Source organism: Oxyura jamaicensis, chromosome 1 (assembly GCF_011077185.1).
Source record: "Oxyura jamaicensis isolate SHBP4307 breed ruddy duck chromosome 1, BPBGC_Ojam_1.0, whole genome shotgun sequence".
NCBI classification, from domain to species: Eukaryota; Metazoa; Chordata; class Aves; order Anseriformes; family Anatidae; genus Oxyura; species Oxyura jamaicensis.
This window is the reverse complement of record NC_048893.1, coordinates 99568080-99583824: the sequence shown is the minus strand read 5'-3', so window position 1 is coordinate 99583824 and position 15745 is coordinate 99568080. Positions and strand designations below refer to the sequence as shown.

Sequence of the window (15745 nt, the reverse complement as noted above, 5' to 3'; positions counted from 1 at the left end):
TAAAGCAGATTTTAATGTTCTATATTTGCTTAATTTTTGGAATGAGATCTCTCTACTTTTCCTGCTTTATAACTGCAGAATCAACACACATCCTACTTAAAGGACACATTCACCTTATTACACAGTCCACATAGAGAATGTATTGGCTATCTCAATGCTGAGAGCTGGAACTGCTTAGAAAATGAACTTCACAAAGGAGTAACGAACATGAAAAGTTTTAGTATTGACCTAAATCAGAAGTTAAATCCACATGTCCATCAACCTAATTGAAATTGCTACTCTAATAGGTGACAGGAAAAAAAAAAAAAAAAAAGTAGTGCTAAATTCCTTGTCACATTATAAAATATAAAGTGGTGAAGACAGGAGTTGCTTCCTCTAGTGCTTTAACTGCTAAGCTCTCACGAAACATTTGTTTCTTATGTTTCACAAAAAATTTTTGGTTAAACTTGCAGCAAAGCACAATCAAATGATTACTCCAAATGATATTCTGTATTTTGTAAATTGAAATCTAACATTTTTGAATGTTTACAGAGTAAACTACAACATAAGAATTTCTAAAACTGCAATTGTATATGACTACATGCACAGAATTGTAAATGCTGTTATGTTCAAAACAGGTGTACTGAAAAGTTAATCAAAACAGCTTACTGATTTGTAACAATTCACTATGAATATAACTACATCTTATAACGATGACAGCATAAAAGCTATAAACCACAGATTTTTAATTTAATGTAAATTTATTCCACCAACCTGCAACTCTTCTTGTTCCTCACCTCTTCTGTGCTATCTAAAATATTTTGGTGCCTTTGAAGTGCCACATCACCTACTGGTCACATATACAACTACTGGTCATATCAGTATTCTGTATACAGACCTTGTCAGTAAGACTCTTACTGTAATCACATGAAGATGACTTAAGGCAGAGCTTACATATACATCTAGTAACAGTAAAATTCGTATGTTCAGTCGTGTATCAACTACTGAAGTCTACGTCGTGGACAATGCAGAAACACTACGTGTATTTCAGACATTACTTCTAGGCACATCACAAACCACAGAGTATGAAATAAGCATGGCCACTGCTTTGCTGCACAAACAGAATGTTAAAACTCATTTAAGAATCAACAAGCACTGGTACAAAGTAAATAACAGCATCCAGATAAAATCAGAATCTCTTAAACATGGAGGCCCAATAAAACACATACACCTACAACATACTGTATATAGCATTTTTAACTGATCAACAGATAGTTTAAATAGGTTATACATTTGCTGGATAAACATACTTCCAATTAGCCAAGTACCAATTATTTTTATCGCTAAAGCAGTAACAAGGAAATAACATGGTCATAGATCTTAATCACATCCATTTAGTGTGTTACATATGACGCTGGAGATCCTTCTGGTAGAAGCATTATGAAGTACTCTCTGAATGTAGGCAAGGCTAGGCAAACGGCTCAAATGGCCAGCTTTATAGCCCATATCCTTCACCTCCTGTGGGAGTTCAGGTTTATCAGAAGGGCTGGATTTTCATAAGTCATACACCAACAGTGGCATCTACTTAGCTTGCCTAAAAGTTGACAGACAGCTCTGACTAGACTCCTAATATGAATTGTTTAGTCAGAGAGATCACTATTTTCAGAGAGTGATTGACCCAGTTCTTAACTGGCTCTTCAACACAACAACAGATGAATCGCTATAGATTACACAGGAAGCCTAGAAAAGCATCTTAAAATAGACAACTACCTTCTGGATTGGAAGGTTTCCCCTCATACTTCACTATCCCAAAACTGACATTTTTTGACCTACACATGGCCTTTCATATGGCATGTTCAAAACCCTTTGATGTACACTCTCTTCCTCTAAAATAAGGAGACTTTAAAGAGCATACAGGAAGAGATAAGGAATACAAAGTGACATGAACACACTTGACTGTTCTTTCCTTTGACCAAATACTTATAACTAAAGAGATCATTTGTAGACCACTTCTTTTAGAGCAAAACAATATTATTTAGTGTTTCTAAATATGCTTTTTTTTTTTTTTTGAGTGTTTATTTGTGCAACAATTCCAAATGTACCCTGCTAGATAAAATCCTGGCTGCCTTGCCTCCTCTTACATGTGGTGTTTTGCATGGATATTTAGAGAGTAAAACCATCTGTAAGTTGAAATTAATTATACAAAATCTAACAAACACATCTAATAATCATAATTCCATGGAAGCATGAAGATGTGTGCAAGCATACAGAAATGTCTTAATTTATAAAGTGATATCTCTTCCATCTTTCTATTTTCTTAACTCTACTAATATACATATAATAAGACTAACCTTATAGTTCATTGACTGTTTTTGTGTTAATGATTCAGAGGCAGCCCACTTTTTTTATATATATATATATATATATATATATATATATATAAGAATAACATCAAAGTAAGGGGATGCTACAGAAGAGTGGGGAAAAAAAAAAAAAAAAAAAAAAAACAACAACAACAACAAAAAAACACTTACTTGCCACTTCCAGCGATGCATTGTGACTTACAGCTTCCCCGAGGTAATTCCTTGCCACGCAGACATAGACCCCCTCATCTGGCCTACTCTTGCGCCCATGAACTATGCGTAAGAAAAATAAAGATCCGCTAGGCAGCAGCATCCGATGGGAACGAGGGTCATCCTTGTCAGTTTCCACTCTTTCCCCACCTTTATACCACTCAATGGTTGGGGTTGGTCTTCCTTCAGCTTTACAGTTTAAAGTCGCTGGTTCTCCTTTTGAAACAATTAAATCAGAAGGGTGCTCAACAATTCGAGGTGGAAAATCTTCTTGACGAAGACGGGAGCCTACAACATAAAAATGCAAAGTTTTCTTATTAGATCCCTGCCAGATAATCATTGAGTTTTGCAATACAACTACTTAACCATTACCCTATAGTAGAGGATTTTAATAAGAATAGCTATTAACATATTTTTAAATGGAAAAAAAGCCCCTTACTGCATTTCATTGTGTGCAAGGTTCTCCCAAGTGAATAAATTTAAAAGCATTTTTTCAAAATGCAACCTGTAATAGTGAACTGAACTGCCATGTTCCTACATCATACAGATGAATATATCAATATAAAAATGGATGCAAATTTATACATAAATGAATATGTATACATGTAATTATGAAAAGCAATTCTACAGATACTCCTCAGTCATCAGGCCATCTCTAGCAAAACTGGTACTGCTCTAATTTATAACACAAAGTCATGATCAACTTCATTCAACCTTTTGGGAAGTCCACCAATTCATGCAAAGCCTATGAAGTAAGCTTAACTTCTCCAGTACCCACAAAGTTGCTTTATTCTGTTTGTACTATCAGCTCTTTTTAGTGACTTGTTAAACACTACCACAGATATAGAAATACATGGAATGCCCAAGTGCTTCTTATAGTTCTTGTGTCAGGAAAACTAGAGCTACTTTTGTTATTAAATATTTTTAACTGTCTTGACCGTCTTGATGCGTAGGCATTACCCAATCTGAAATTCTGAGCCAACATAAGGCAAAAACACTGAGGGTAAAAGAAGAGTTACAAGCAAACAAGGTGCTCTTTTAGAACAGCACTCAAGTTCAGTCTAATTCAAACTGCAAGCTCAGAGCAGCATGGAAATACAATTATAATCTGGACAGACATACAATACAGGATAATATGACAAAAAACTGGGTACCCAAGAACTCTGAATTAGGGATAGGGAGCAGCTTAAACTTTTGTGGGTTTAAATCTCAATTGACTCAAATAAATCTCAACTGACCCCATTTTAAATTATTATGTTCCGTATTTCTTTCTTTATATTTAACTTTGCCATGTATAAAATTAGTCTCAGAGCTTTTGTGATGAGCCACTCCCTCATACAACTCCACTGTCCTCATAACTGAAACAAGCAATTTCTGATCTTTCTCCAAGGTAACAATGCCTACACAGGGATAAAGAGCCCTGTTTTGTTTATGCCTTTACTTATTTCTTACATACCTCACAAGGAAAGACATAGAAACAATCCTACAATCAACGGGATTGAGTATACCCTCAGCAAGTTTGCATATGACACAAACCTGTGTTGTGCAATTGATATCAAAGAAGAAAGAGATGCCATTCAAAGGGACCTGGATAGACTGGAGAAGTGGGCCCATGTGAACCTAACAAGGTTCAAGAAGTCCAAGGACAAGGTGCTGCACCTGGGTCAGGACAACCCCAGACACGAATACAGACCGGGAGAAGAACTCATTGACAGCAACTATACAGAGAAGGACATGGGGGTTCCGCTGGACAAAAAGGCTCATGAGCCAGCAGTGCACGCTTGCAGCCCAGAAGTCCAACTGCATCCTGGGCTGCATCAACAGAGGCACGGCCAGCAGGGAGAGTGAAGTGACTGTCCCCCTCCACTCTGCCCTCATGAGGCCCCACCTTGAGAACTGCATCCAAGTCTGGAGCCACCAGCACAAGAAAGATGTGGATCTGTTAAAGCAAGTCCAGAGAAGTGCCACAAAGATGATCAGAGGGCTGGAGCACCTCTCCTATGAAGAAAGGCTCAGAGAGCTGGGGATGTTCAGCCTGCAGAAGAGAAGGCTCCAGGGAGACCTCATTGCAGCCTTTCAGTACTTAAAGGGGGCTTATAAAAAGGATGGAGAGGGATTCTTTACTTGGGTAGATAATGATAGGACAACGGGGAATAGTCTTAAAATAAAAGAAGATAGATTTAAACTAGACATTAGGAGGAAATTCTTCACTGAGAGGTTAGTGAGGCACTGGAACAGGTTGCCCAGAGAAGCTGTGGATGCCCCATCCCTGGAGGTGTTCAAGGCCAGGCTGGATGGGGCCTTGGCCAACCTGATCTAGTGGGAGGCATCCCTGCCTATGGCAGGGGGGTTGGACTTAGATGATCTTTAAGGCCCCTTCCAACCCAAACCATACTGCGATTCTATGAAACAAAATGTTAGAAAGCCCAAACCAACTGTACATCACTCCGGAAATGTAAAAATTCCAAGTTCAAAGTAAAATGTTTGTAAAAATAGTTAAGAATTCTTTCAAAAACCCAAGTTTGTATATGTGATACTTCATGTTGCAGGTTTGTATTTTCACAGACTCTACCAGCCCACACCACAAATAAATGAAATACCATTTTCAGGTATATTGTATGCATACCTTCCATGCTGACGTTCAAGTCACTTTACACTTACTGAAAGTACCATACAGAATAAAGTTTGAAGACTGACCTCTAAATTTTCTTGAAAACTGAGACTCAAGATTCTTGAGGGGGCAAAGTCCTTACATAAGGTCAAGTTCTCAGAAAACTCCAGGAATGCTCATATACTTTTGAGACTTCTTTGGTGGGTAACGTCAGAGGAATAAAAATGATGGAAATGACAATTATTTTATATATATATATATATATATATATATATACACACACATACACACACACACATATATATAATCTGGTGCTTTAAAAAGCAGCCTTTCTCTAGAAAATTTCATAAAATTGCTTGAAGCAGAAAGGGACAAAGTTATGATTAGTTGACTGGCACACAGCGAGCATTAACCACAGATTTTGTGACAACTGCCTGAGGGATATAATGGCCTTGACAACTAAGTTATAATCTTCCCACATATCTATACATTTTTATTTTTATTTTAAGGTATCTTTCGTTTTAGCCTAGTTATTTAAGCTGCATTTGTGCTTTACTGAGAATAAGCTGCTTCAATTATCAATGCCTATCTTACAGTGGGCACCAATCATGTAATTTTCCTGTCAAAAATCCATCCTGAAGGGATATTTGGTTAAAAAAAATATAAGCAGAATACCTATTATACACTAGATCTGCCATTAAATATACAGAGCTGCTTCTCCCCCCACCCCCCAAAAGATGACAGCACTGTGTTATAGGAACTAACCTACTAGTGTTCTGTGCTTTCGTTCTAACTCAAGTCTTCCATAAAAACTCAACAGGATGCGACCAATTAAAGTATGCCATACTAATTATTTCATGATGCTACTTAAAAGAACAGTTATATGAAATCATGTTTCCAGTTTCTTGGACTGTGCCACAACTATTTTTACAAGAATTTGAGCACTGAAATAAACAGACATGAAGGTTCAAAGAAAGATAACATTAGATGAATGCTAAATTTGCCGTGGCAAGAATTGTGTTTCCTCTTGCCTTAAAACTTCCTGTTGGTATAATATATGAAGTATTGAAAATAGAATGGAATATGCATTTAAATAGGAAAGCTGCTATCATGGGTACAAATACTGCTGACCTCCTGGGAGAAGAGGAAGAAGGAGGTCCCATACGTTTTCAATTTCACAAATACAGCATTTAACATGTGTTTTTAGAACACTAGATCTCTAGTCCATTCTTTTATTGAAAAGCTTAATGTTTTAACATAAGAACTAAGTTACTGTCCTAATTGATATACAAGATATTAATAAAATGCTAACAAACAAAACTACAGCTTAGGTGGTTCCTGCAAATAATTATGCTTCAAAAGAACATGAGCGATCCAATTTTACCAGGAGTATTTCCACTACTTTTAACTTAGTTTTTCAGAAAGTGGTGGAATTTTTCTGTGTTTTTGTTTATACTGACTAGAAAGACACTCGGTTTCTCTGTTGCTCTAACAGTTAGAAATCTTTCCCTAATTCTCAAGTTAAACACAGCCATGAGTAGTACAAACCTAACTCTTCCTTCACTTCCCTGTCTTAAGTTCCAGCTTGAGTTCATCCTTTCTGAACACAGAAGACTCAAACCAAACATGGGTAAGAAGCAAATACTATTGTAAGAGCACACAATGACTGAGTGAGACATGTTACACAGGAGAAATATCTGAAAGAATCAAAGAATTTTCCATGAAGTAGCTTTTCTGAGTAGAGCCATTTAACTAACCTAACCCATTGGGTTTACTTCTTCTCATAGACAGCAGATAATTTTCAAGTAAAAAAGTGGCACAACTCAGATTCTCAGAGACAGTGAAAAAGACGCTTTAGCTTCTGTTAATAAAGAACTCCATTTGTCTCTTATTTTTAGAGTATTTCTTCTCCTTGTATCCTAGTCCAGCCCTAATAGAACATCCAATTTCCTGAGCTTTGCAGCCTGCAAGAGTAGAGCATTTCAAAAAGCAAGTATTTTGAAACTTCATTTAGAGATGTTGCAGCCATAACCAAAGGCATGGAATAACTAATGAAGTAATGCTGTGCCTGTTTCTTCAGATTTCCCCCAAACTGCCAACTAAGAAGAGAAATTTCACTTTTGAATTGTGCTTTGGCAGTAAGCACAAGAGCCAAGACTACACTAAATTGGTATTTCTGAAACACTCGAATTTGAGAATAAAGTTACATCACTTTGGACTCACAAAGTAGTTCTTTGCACAGTTATGAAGAGTTTTATTTACAACAGATGTTGATTTCTAACAAAAGAGTACTCAACTTCTAGTTCAGGATAAAAATATATATATATATTCATTTCACTTAAATCCTGCCATAACTTTGCACAGTCATAACCGTGCACACCTTCATAAATTCTTTAAAAGGATGCTACCTTTATAACCAAAAATTGCAGACAGCAGAGGTGTTACATTCCCACAAATGAGCTGATATTTGTATCCTAAGGAGAAAAATGAATGGTTGGAATGTGATTAATGCCCACCCAGGACTACATACAGGCTTATGGAAATGTTTTAAGATGTGTTCAATGCTTCCAAATATTAACCTGGGAATAGGTCCAGTTCTTTCCAATAATTCAGATACCATAAAAAGAGATAAGCAAGGCACTCAATTTGGATCAGTAGAACCTGAAATTCCCCTACAAGTTCCCCATGAAGACAAGCATCTATGTTTTCTTCTAAACACACGCTGGAAAACAGAAGGGCACAAGTAAAGCACTAGACGCTATCATCCCAGCTACAAAACTATTGTGATATTCCCTAAAAAGAGGGTTGTTTTGTTGTTTTTATTATTTTACTACTTCTTTCTCCAGTTTACACCATTATGTCAAGAAATACTTTTGTCTCTCTCCTTTAAGTGGCATTGGAGTTTCTGTTCCTAGTAAGAGACAAAATGATAAATTAATCTTTCATTATTTCTGTTACTGAGGTATATTTCTGGATAAAACAAGTTGCACTTTATATACAAAGTGTTTATAAAATCTTAAAAGAAATTGTGGGTCATGCCTTTTAAACTTAGCTGCAGGCACCCATGAAACATTTTTCCACTTAGAAAGATAACCTTGAAATATCTTATGTTGCTAAGACATCGTGAATTACATCACATTTCTGTCCTGGTTACAACACTATCAGGAGATGTCAGAAACTAGTAATTTACTGTATGTGTACAGTCAAAAAAATCTAGACTAACCACAGACAGACTTGAGTTTTAAGCTATGTCTGCCTCTTTCCCCAAAGAAAGAGATTAAAAAATGCCTCAAATCCAAACCGATCTGGTACCTGGCTCTTGTAGTACAAGATGTAACGCACGTATAGCCACATTCAGTTTACACAATACTTATGTATTAGTCAACCGAGTAGAAGCTAACTGAAGTATTATAGCAATATAGCAATAAATAAAGGAAAATAATAAGAACAAAATATTACATTGGCCTAAATTGTTTGCTTCTGTTCCTTATTCTACAGTATATCCAGACAAAAATGACTAGGTCAGAAAACCTAAGTTTTTAGGCAAAAAAACTTCTAGAAATCGATGACGGCATCTCATAGATATTTAAATATTCTATCTGGTATGAACAAAAAAAATATTGGCAGGTACTGCATTGCATAGATAGCAACAGCTTTGTTTTAGTCTTTAGTTTGTTTTAGTCTCTGTTTTAGTTTTAGAAAATTACATTTCTCAGGAAATACTAAGAGAGACTTGTTCTCTGAAGTGATCACTTCAGAAGTTGAAAGTGGCAACTGTAAGAGTCATACCTTACTTTCTTAATCCAAAATTAAATGCAATTCTTTAAAATTGCTTTTAGACGGACTATTTATTTTTAAGAGACATAGCTTTACAGTGAACCCTCATTACACAAATACATGTTACTTGTTTGTCCAGCAGTTAGCATGTACAAGTCCTAACCTCGTTATTCATTAAGTGTAGCTAGAATATAAATTTAAAATAACAACTTTTATATTGAGCTATGTAAGAGGCTGACATTTGCATAAAATGCTGGGAACATCACCTACTGCCTGAGGATAAAAAGTGTTTGGTTTTATTTTTCTTTCCCTCAGCTTTGCTCTCCAGCAAGATACGTATCTCAACTGATTTTAGTGGATGCTGAAGTAGTGAGATGGCCGTATGTAGAGCATTGGCTTCTGAAACCAAACCTCATTCAATAAAAATTAACAGTATCCCCCACCAAACTGGTAAGTTCAGAACAGTATTTTCCCTTAAAGAAAAAATTAATGAAATACAGGAGTATTTTGTATTAAAATTGCAAATTAACTATGACACAGTGAGTAATCACACTACATTTCAAAAACAAATACAGAGGTAATGGAGTCTACTCCATTTTTTCTTTGGAATGGTTGCAGTAATGTTGGGAGATATTTCCTGTGCTGGGATAATACAGAGAACAAGAGCACAACAGCAAGACAGAGCCACAAACAGATCTAAAGGCAAGCTCATCTTTGGAGGTTGGGATGTGACGATCTCGAAGCCACAGGTTGGTTGGAGTTGATCACAGTAAACTGAAGGAGGCATAAAGCAATGAGGTTGGGCAGGTGCAGGGAACTCAAAGAAGACTGACATTGCTTGCTAGAGCAACGGCCAAGGAACAGCAGTTAAGGGTGTCAAACAAAATACAGACTATCCTCCTGGATCATCATATTCCTCCTCATTCATGAACAGATACACCTAAGCATACCTTTCCCTTGGACTGTTCTTTTTAAAAAAAACATTTAGTCATGAAAACCAATGTTACACATTCTATGCATGTATTTCAGAGGGATTGCCTACACGCTATTTTGGACTTAAACCCACTTCTTACCATGCTTAAGAATACTGACTTCTACTTCATTTCCAACTTCAGATTCAGCATGAGACTCAATCTGATCTTGATCAACTGCATGTTCAAACATTTAAAGAAACAGCAAATAGAGCCAAGGGTTTTCTCTTCTCAAGCAGCACTCCTCAACTCTGAGGCAACAGAAGCACAGTACTGTGACAGCCAACAGCATTCCTAGGCTTTTGCTTACGTTAGTTTTGCTCCATCTCACAGAAATAACATCAAATTTATTTTGAAAACAAGAATAAATGGAAAGGAGAAATACAAGGATGTGAAACACCACAAATTGCTACTTCAAAATGATTCTAAATGTGTTTATCTGCAAGGGTGAATGAAATATCACAACTGCCCTCAGGAATCTAAATGTTAGGTATTTTTTTGGAGGGTTACATCAGCTCAGGAATAAGTTTGAAGTTAATACTCTAATTATTTAGTTAATGCTAATAATTTAGAGAAGATTAACAATAGAATAAAGAGTCATTATGAAGTAGCTAAGTTACCTTACTTCTGTTGTTGGTATTTTAATGTGTTAAACATTTGGATTGAAACAAATCTATTTCACCCCATTTCAAACAATCCAACTTTTTGTACAATGTTGAGTTTTGAAAATTACAAAAAGGTCAGACATTTCCAATTACAAGTTGTTGCAATAATACCTTACTGTCATGTTTTACTTGCATACGGAATAAAGACTGGAAATTTAAATCCAAATGAAACAACTACTTACAATGAGCTGTTTAGAAGTACATTAAATGTACAGATCAATATAAGTTACTTTATTTTTAAGCATAAATGGAAAAAAAATACAAATCAAATTTAATAAACTCATCCTTAAAAACTGTCTATCCATATCCTCTTTCCAAAACACACTTTATTCAAACAGAAAGCTAAGTAAATTAGTATTAAGTGTGAAAGATAGCATGCTTGCAGTGGAAAGCAGTAAGTATCTCTTCCTGCAAAGAGAAGAAAAAGGACCGGCGATGCCCCAGGTTTCAAATGAAGCATCTGCCAAACTGGAAGGAACGCTGCTCAGGGAACCAGAACGTGCCGCTGGACAGCGAGCGATGATTCTGGTTGGAGCAATCAACTAGAACTAATCCAGTATTTTCAAAAACACCTGGGATATATTTTTTTATCTTTACATATAAATGTGAATCAGTCACATACTCTACAAAACATATCTCCAACTATTTCTTTACGAGAAAGACATGAGTTACTTGGCACAACAATCAATACAACATCACTGCTTGATGACCTAAAAAATCTCTTTCTATTACTTTTCACTAATATGAGGCTTTGTCAAAACACCAAGCATTACCTTTCCCCAAAAATAAACTTCCACCTATTGTTACCATCAAAACTGTCTTTTTCTGAATGATGGGGTAATGTATTCCCTTTGACAGCAAGGTGACCAAATTTTACATTCCTCAGATCAGAAAAAACATTGGCTTTAAGTTTGAAGCCAAAGAAACTTTAAACTGAAGAGAAAACCTTAAACTACAACTCCTTTCCATCAAGCATACCTTAACAATTCTAACATTACATCCTACTGTATGTGAACTGCATTACACAGAAAACAATGTCCCAGGACATCCTTAAATGTACAATGGTATCAGCCCTGAAAACTATCACTCAGACTTTTTCTTCCCTGAGATGGACTAATGCTACCATTGCCATCTATGTTCCCATTTCAGAGCATTGCTACTGAACACACAGTGAAAAATTATGAGAAATTTCCACCATTATCTCTGCCACTCCTATACCTTCCCAATTGGATTTTCTTTCTGGTTGTAGTGAAAATGGCATTGGCAACTTGCAAACAACCGAGCTGAAGACTTTGGTATTATTCAACAGCCACTGCAGAGATTCCTAAAAAAAGGGCCTGGAAAAATTTCATTCCTCAGGCTTGCTTACTTACTCTTACATAAACTTTCAGCCATTTCGATCACCCACACTTTCACATCCAGAGTTCTCATACTCTGTGCTCTGAATCATGTTACCAGTAAAACTCTCTGGAAGATCGTACCAAAACCAGAGCCATGCAGGAAATTGCCCAGCTCTATATATTCTTGCTCTACTAATGCACACTGCACATTTTTTTTAGTTATCCAAACATTAAGATCCACATAGGAGAAAAAATGGTTCACTGTAAATAACAGCTATGTTAAAGTGATCACGTTAGGAAAAACACGACCCTTTTGCAGAGCAAAAAAGCACAAACAAGCCGTTCAGTGGAACCTCTCCATGATCTTACAGCTGAATACGCGGAGATACTTCAGTCAACAAGCTAAATGTTACTCGTAGGAAGAACGAAGGCAATGGCCAACCATGGTACCTACTATGAAAGGCACCATCCCAACTGGCAGTTTCATACTCTGCCAAATAAAACTTCCAAGCATAAGTGGATCTGAGAAAAGCACGGGCTTTCATTTTAATTTTTCAGTCTCTAGAAGATTGCTCAGCTTTCCCAGCATAATTATTCTCTTGATAAAAGAAGATTCTATGGTATATGGTGATACATATATATAAACAGTGCAATTAGCAATGTTTGCTATTTTTGCGTATGTTTCTATGTTAAAACACAACAGTATCTGTGAATGAAGAGAAAACTCAAAGGAAGTAGTTTCAAAACAAATGTACGTTTCAAAGCACTCACTGTAGACACTAACTTCGGTTTTCAAACATGAAAATTGTATTTAATATCTGTCTATACAAAATTAATAGGAGAAAAAATATGAAATGCATAGCCTTACAGATTATGGATAAAAGAAATGGTGAAAACATTAGACAGTTTTCCCAAATAGGGGCTTCTTCAGAAAATCTGTAGCTAATAGCCTAAGCATTCAGCAGCTTGACATGTATTTAAACATCTAAAACAAAGCTTTTGAGATATCCTATATGATAGGCACACTCAAGGCAGATATTTAAATAGCACCAGTCTTAGATGGGTTAATAACTTCTTCAAGAAAAGGTACTGAATCACAGTTTTAAGCATAATCGTCTGGAGTAATTTATACTTTCAGAAAACAAAATATTTGAAATGGCCTTTTAAAGGATTAGTAACAAATCCCTAGAGGAATGCAGACCATCTCAGTCAGTTATCAACCTTAAAAGCAAATTCTGACATAACCAGAACATGAATGAAGGTAATGTTTATAGCTTCCATGGTATGCTAAAATGTTAGAATTTTACAGATAAATAAAAATGCTGTTGACTGTTGACTGAGCCTACTGAAGCTTACAGTGGAATTAAAAAAAAAAAAAAGATTAAAGAAGGGCAGTAAGTCATGGTTGTTGAGGATGAGATTTAAGGAGTGAAGAACATTTTAACAGTATGAGAAAAAGTTGGAAAAATATAATTATTTGATCAAAACCAAGAAGACAAGAGTAGGATCTTATTCTGAATATTTTTAAAGCCTAGTTTAACCACTAGCCTGTGGATTACTAATAACAGTGTTCTAATGAAGGGATTAGAGCGCTGATGGAGATGCATCAACATTTAGATATGGAAAATGGCAAAAAGAATGAGGGGGAAGAGGTAAGAGAAAGCCAGTGTTACATAACCATGGTGCTTTGAGTGCAAAGCAACAGAGAGGAATGCAAGAAGTAAATGAGAGAAAACAAAAATCTCAGAACTCTGCAGAGCTGTGCAACAAAGGCACAAGAACCTGGAACACAGAAGACAACAGCCAACAAAATTATGAGAGGAACAGAGCTGTATGATTTAAGATTATAATGCATTATACAACACAACTACAGGCCAGCAGGAAGAGGCTCATGTGGTTTATAAATGTCAATTATGAAGAAGCCTCAAAATGATTAAGGAGAATAACTATTTGAAAATAAAGGAAAGGAATTATTACTTCTATCAGCAGCCAATATATGACAGTGGAGTTCAAGCAGTAAAGAAAAATAGGTTATGTCAGGAATTAATAAACAGCAGAACAGCATGACCAAGAATATCATCCAACTTTATCAATTGATCTAAAAAAATAAAAATAAAAAAAATACTTCTCTGCACAATGCGTCTTTCACAATTTAATGATAGGCAAGTGGAAAAAAACAGCAACCTATAAAAACAGAGTAGCCAGGTTCAAATAATCTGCCACTACACGGAGTAGGCTCCTTTGGTAAAGGAAAGCTATTTTTGTGTCTGTAAGACTAAGATTGATTTAATATGATATTATTAGAGTTTTCCTTCCAAAAAATTAAACTACTTTTTACACATATGTAGAAATGCTGAGGGGAAAAAGCTACCTATATTCATAACAAAACAAATTTCATCAAGTACAAATATGTCACCGTCTATTGCTCAGGGCTATGGTAATGCATCCAATCATGCACTGAATCTACCTGTTCACTAAGAATGCATGTTCCTCTCAGATTTATTACACCGGGACTAGGTTTAATTACCACCCTCATCCCATCTCCTTCCCTCCTCCCATGACTGTACCATGTAGAACTTGCTCAGTTCCTCCCGAGAGGCAAAAGTAGGCCAGGGCCTTTACTACCACCCCAAAACTCAAACCTCATTAGAAACTTATGCTGTTGCTAACACTGCATAACATGTTACAGCAAAGGTAGGCTATTAGCCATGACTTGAGTGGTGGATTCAAAGAACTATTGGTTATATACATTTTCATCCTTGCAAAGGACTACCCCACATTTTAGGCAAGCTTTTCTTGCAATAGGGTTTTCAAGGCTAAGCTCCCTTTCTGTATCAAAAAGAAAAGTACAGTATATTTTCTAAACTCTAAAAGGCAACCAGTATATGGACTTTTCCACTTTATGTAAACAGCTATTTGAAACAAAACCCCTGAACCTAAATTAAGCCCTCTTGAATAGCCTGAAAGCCTTCAGTGGGACTAATTAGTCAGAACCACTAGGCCTTGAGGCTCACAGCTGCTCACTAGTACCCTGTGCAAAGGCTGAGAATTAAATGCATGGTTAGGGGGTTAAATTGATTAACGGGTATCAGTTGTCCCTTCTCCACAGGGTGAACACTAATCTCCTTCTTTTTATTCTTTAATATGACATTATATGACTAATTAGTAGGCATTATGGCACAGTTATCAGTTTAAAAGTCACTTTTCTGACAATTAATCTGTCCTTATTTTAAATTACTACTTTAAATAAACAGGAAATTCTCCCTCAGTGTTTTGATTAAAAGCAAAAGCTAAGTAGTGCTAAAAGATATATTACAAAAGAATTGGTATTTTCTTGAGATATTGTACAGCAATTGTCAGACCTCTGTGCTTTATTTTGAATTTTTTCTTTTAATTTGTTCTGTAATTGTGAGCAATTTGTCATATTTATAAATAATGACATTTGTAAATAATAAATAGCACACTGTAATAGCTACAAGACATTATATAGAGAAGTAAGTTATAAATAGCATTGAATCTGTCCTATGGTACTTGATTATTTGATTTTCCACAAGGGCCGTAGTAAACAGTTATTGTTTAAGTCAGTTTAGAAAAAAAAAAAAACACTGGGGAAAAACTAGAAAGTCTTTATTTGAGTCAACTGCTTCAATATTAACATAGCACATCAACATTAGAAAACATTACCTATCAAAAGAGCAAATGACTTAATTCATCAAATTTGAAAATGATAATCTAATGAAAAATAAAAAATGGCATACACGATTTTGAGGCAGAACAAAAAACATGCAGAATATTTCACCCCAAATCCCATAGTTTATCATTGGCCTCA

The 15745-nt window shown here is 35.9% G+C and overlaps 1 protein-coding gene across 1 annotated transcript in view; it reads right to left on the bottom strand.

Moving 5' to 3' along the window:
* Window positions 1-15745, bottom strand: part of ROBO1 (roundabout guidance receptor 1) — a 645922-nt gene that overhangs the window by 198815 nt on the left and 431362 nt on the right. Inside the window, exon 4 of the mRNA XM_035333114.1 lies at window positions 2514-2840. Within this exon, the coding sequence (XP_035189005.1) occupies window positions 2514-2840 (327 nt within the window). The remainder of the gene's footprint in view (window positions 1-2513; window positions 2841-15745) is intronic.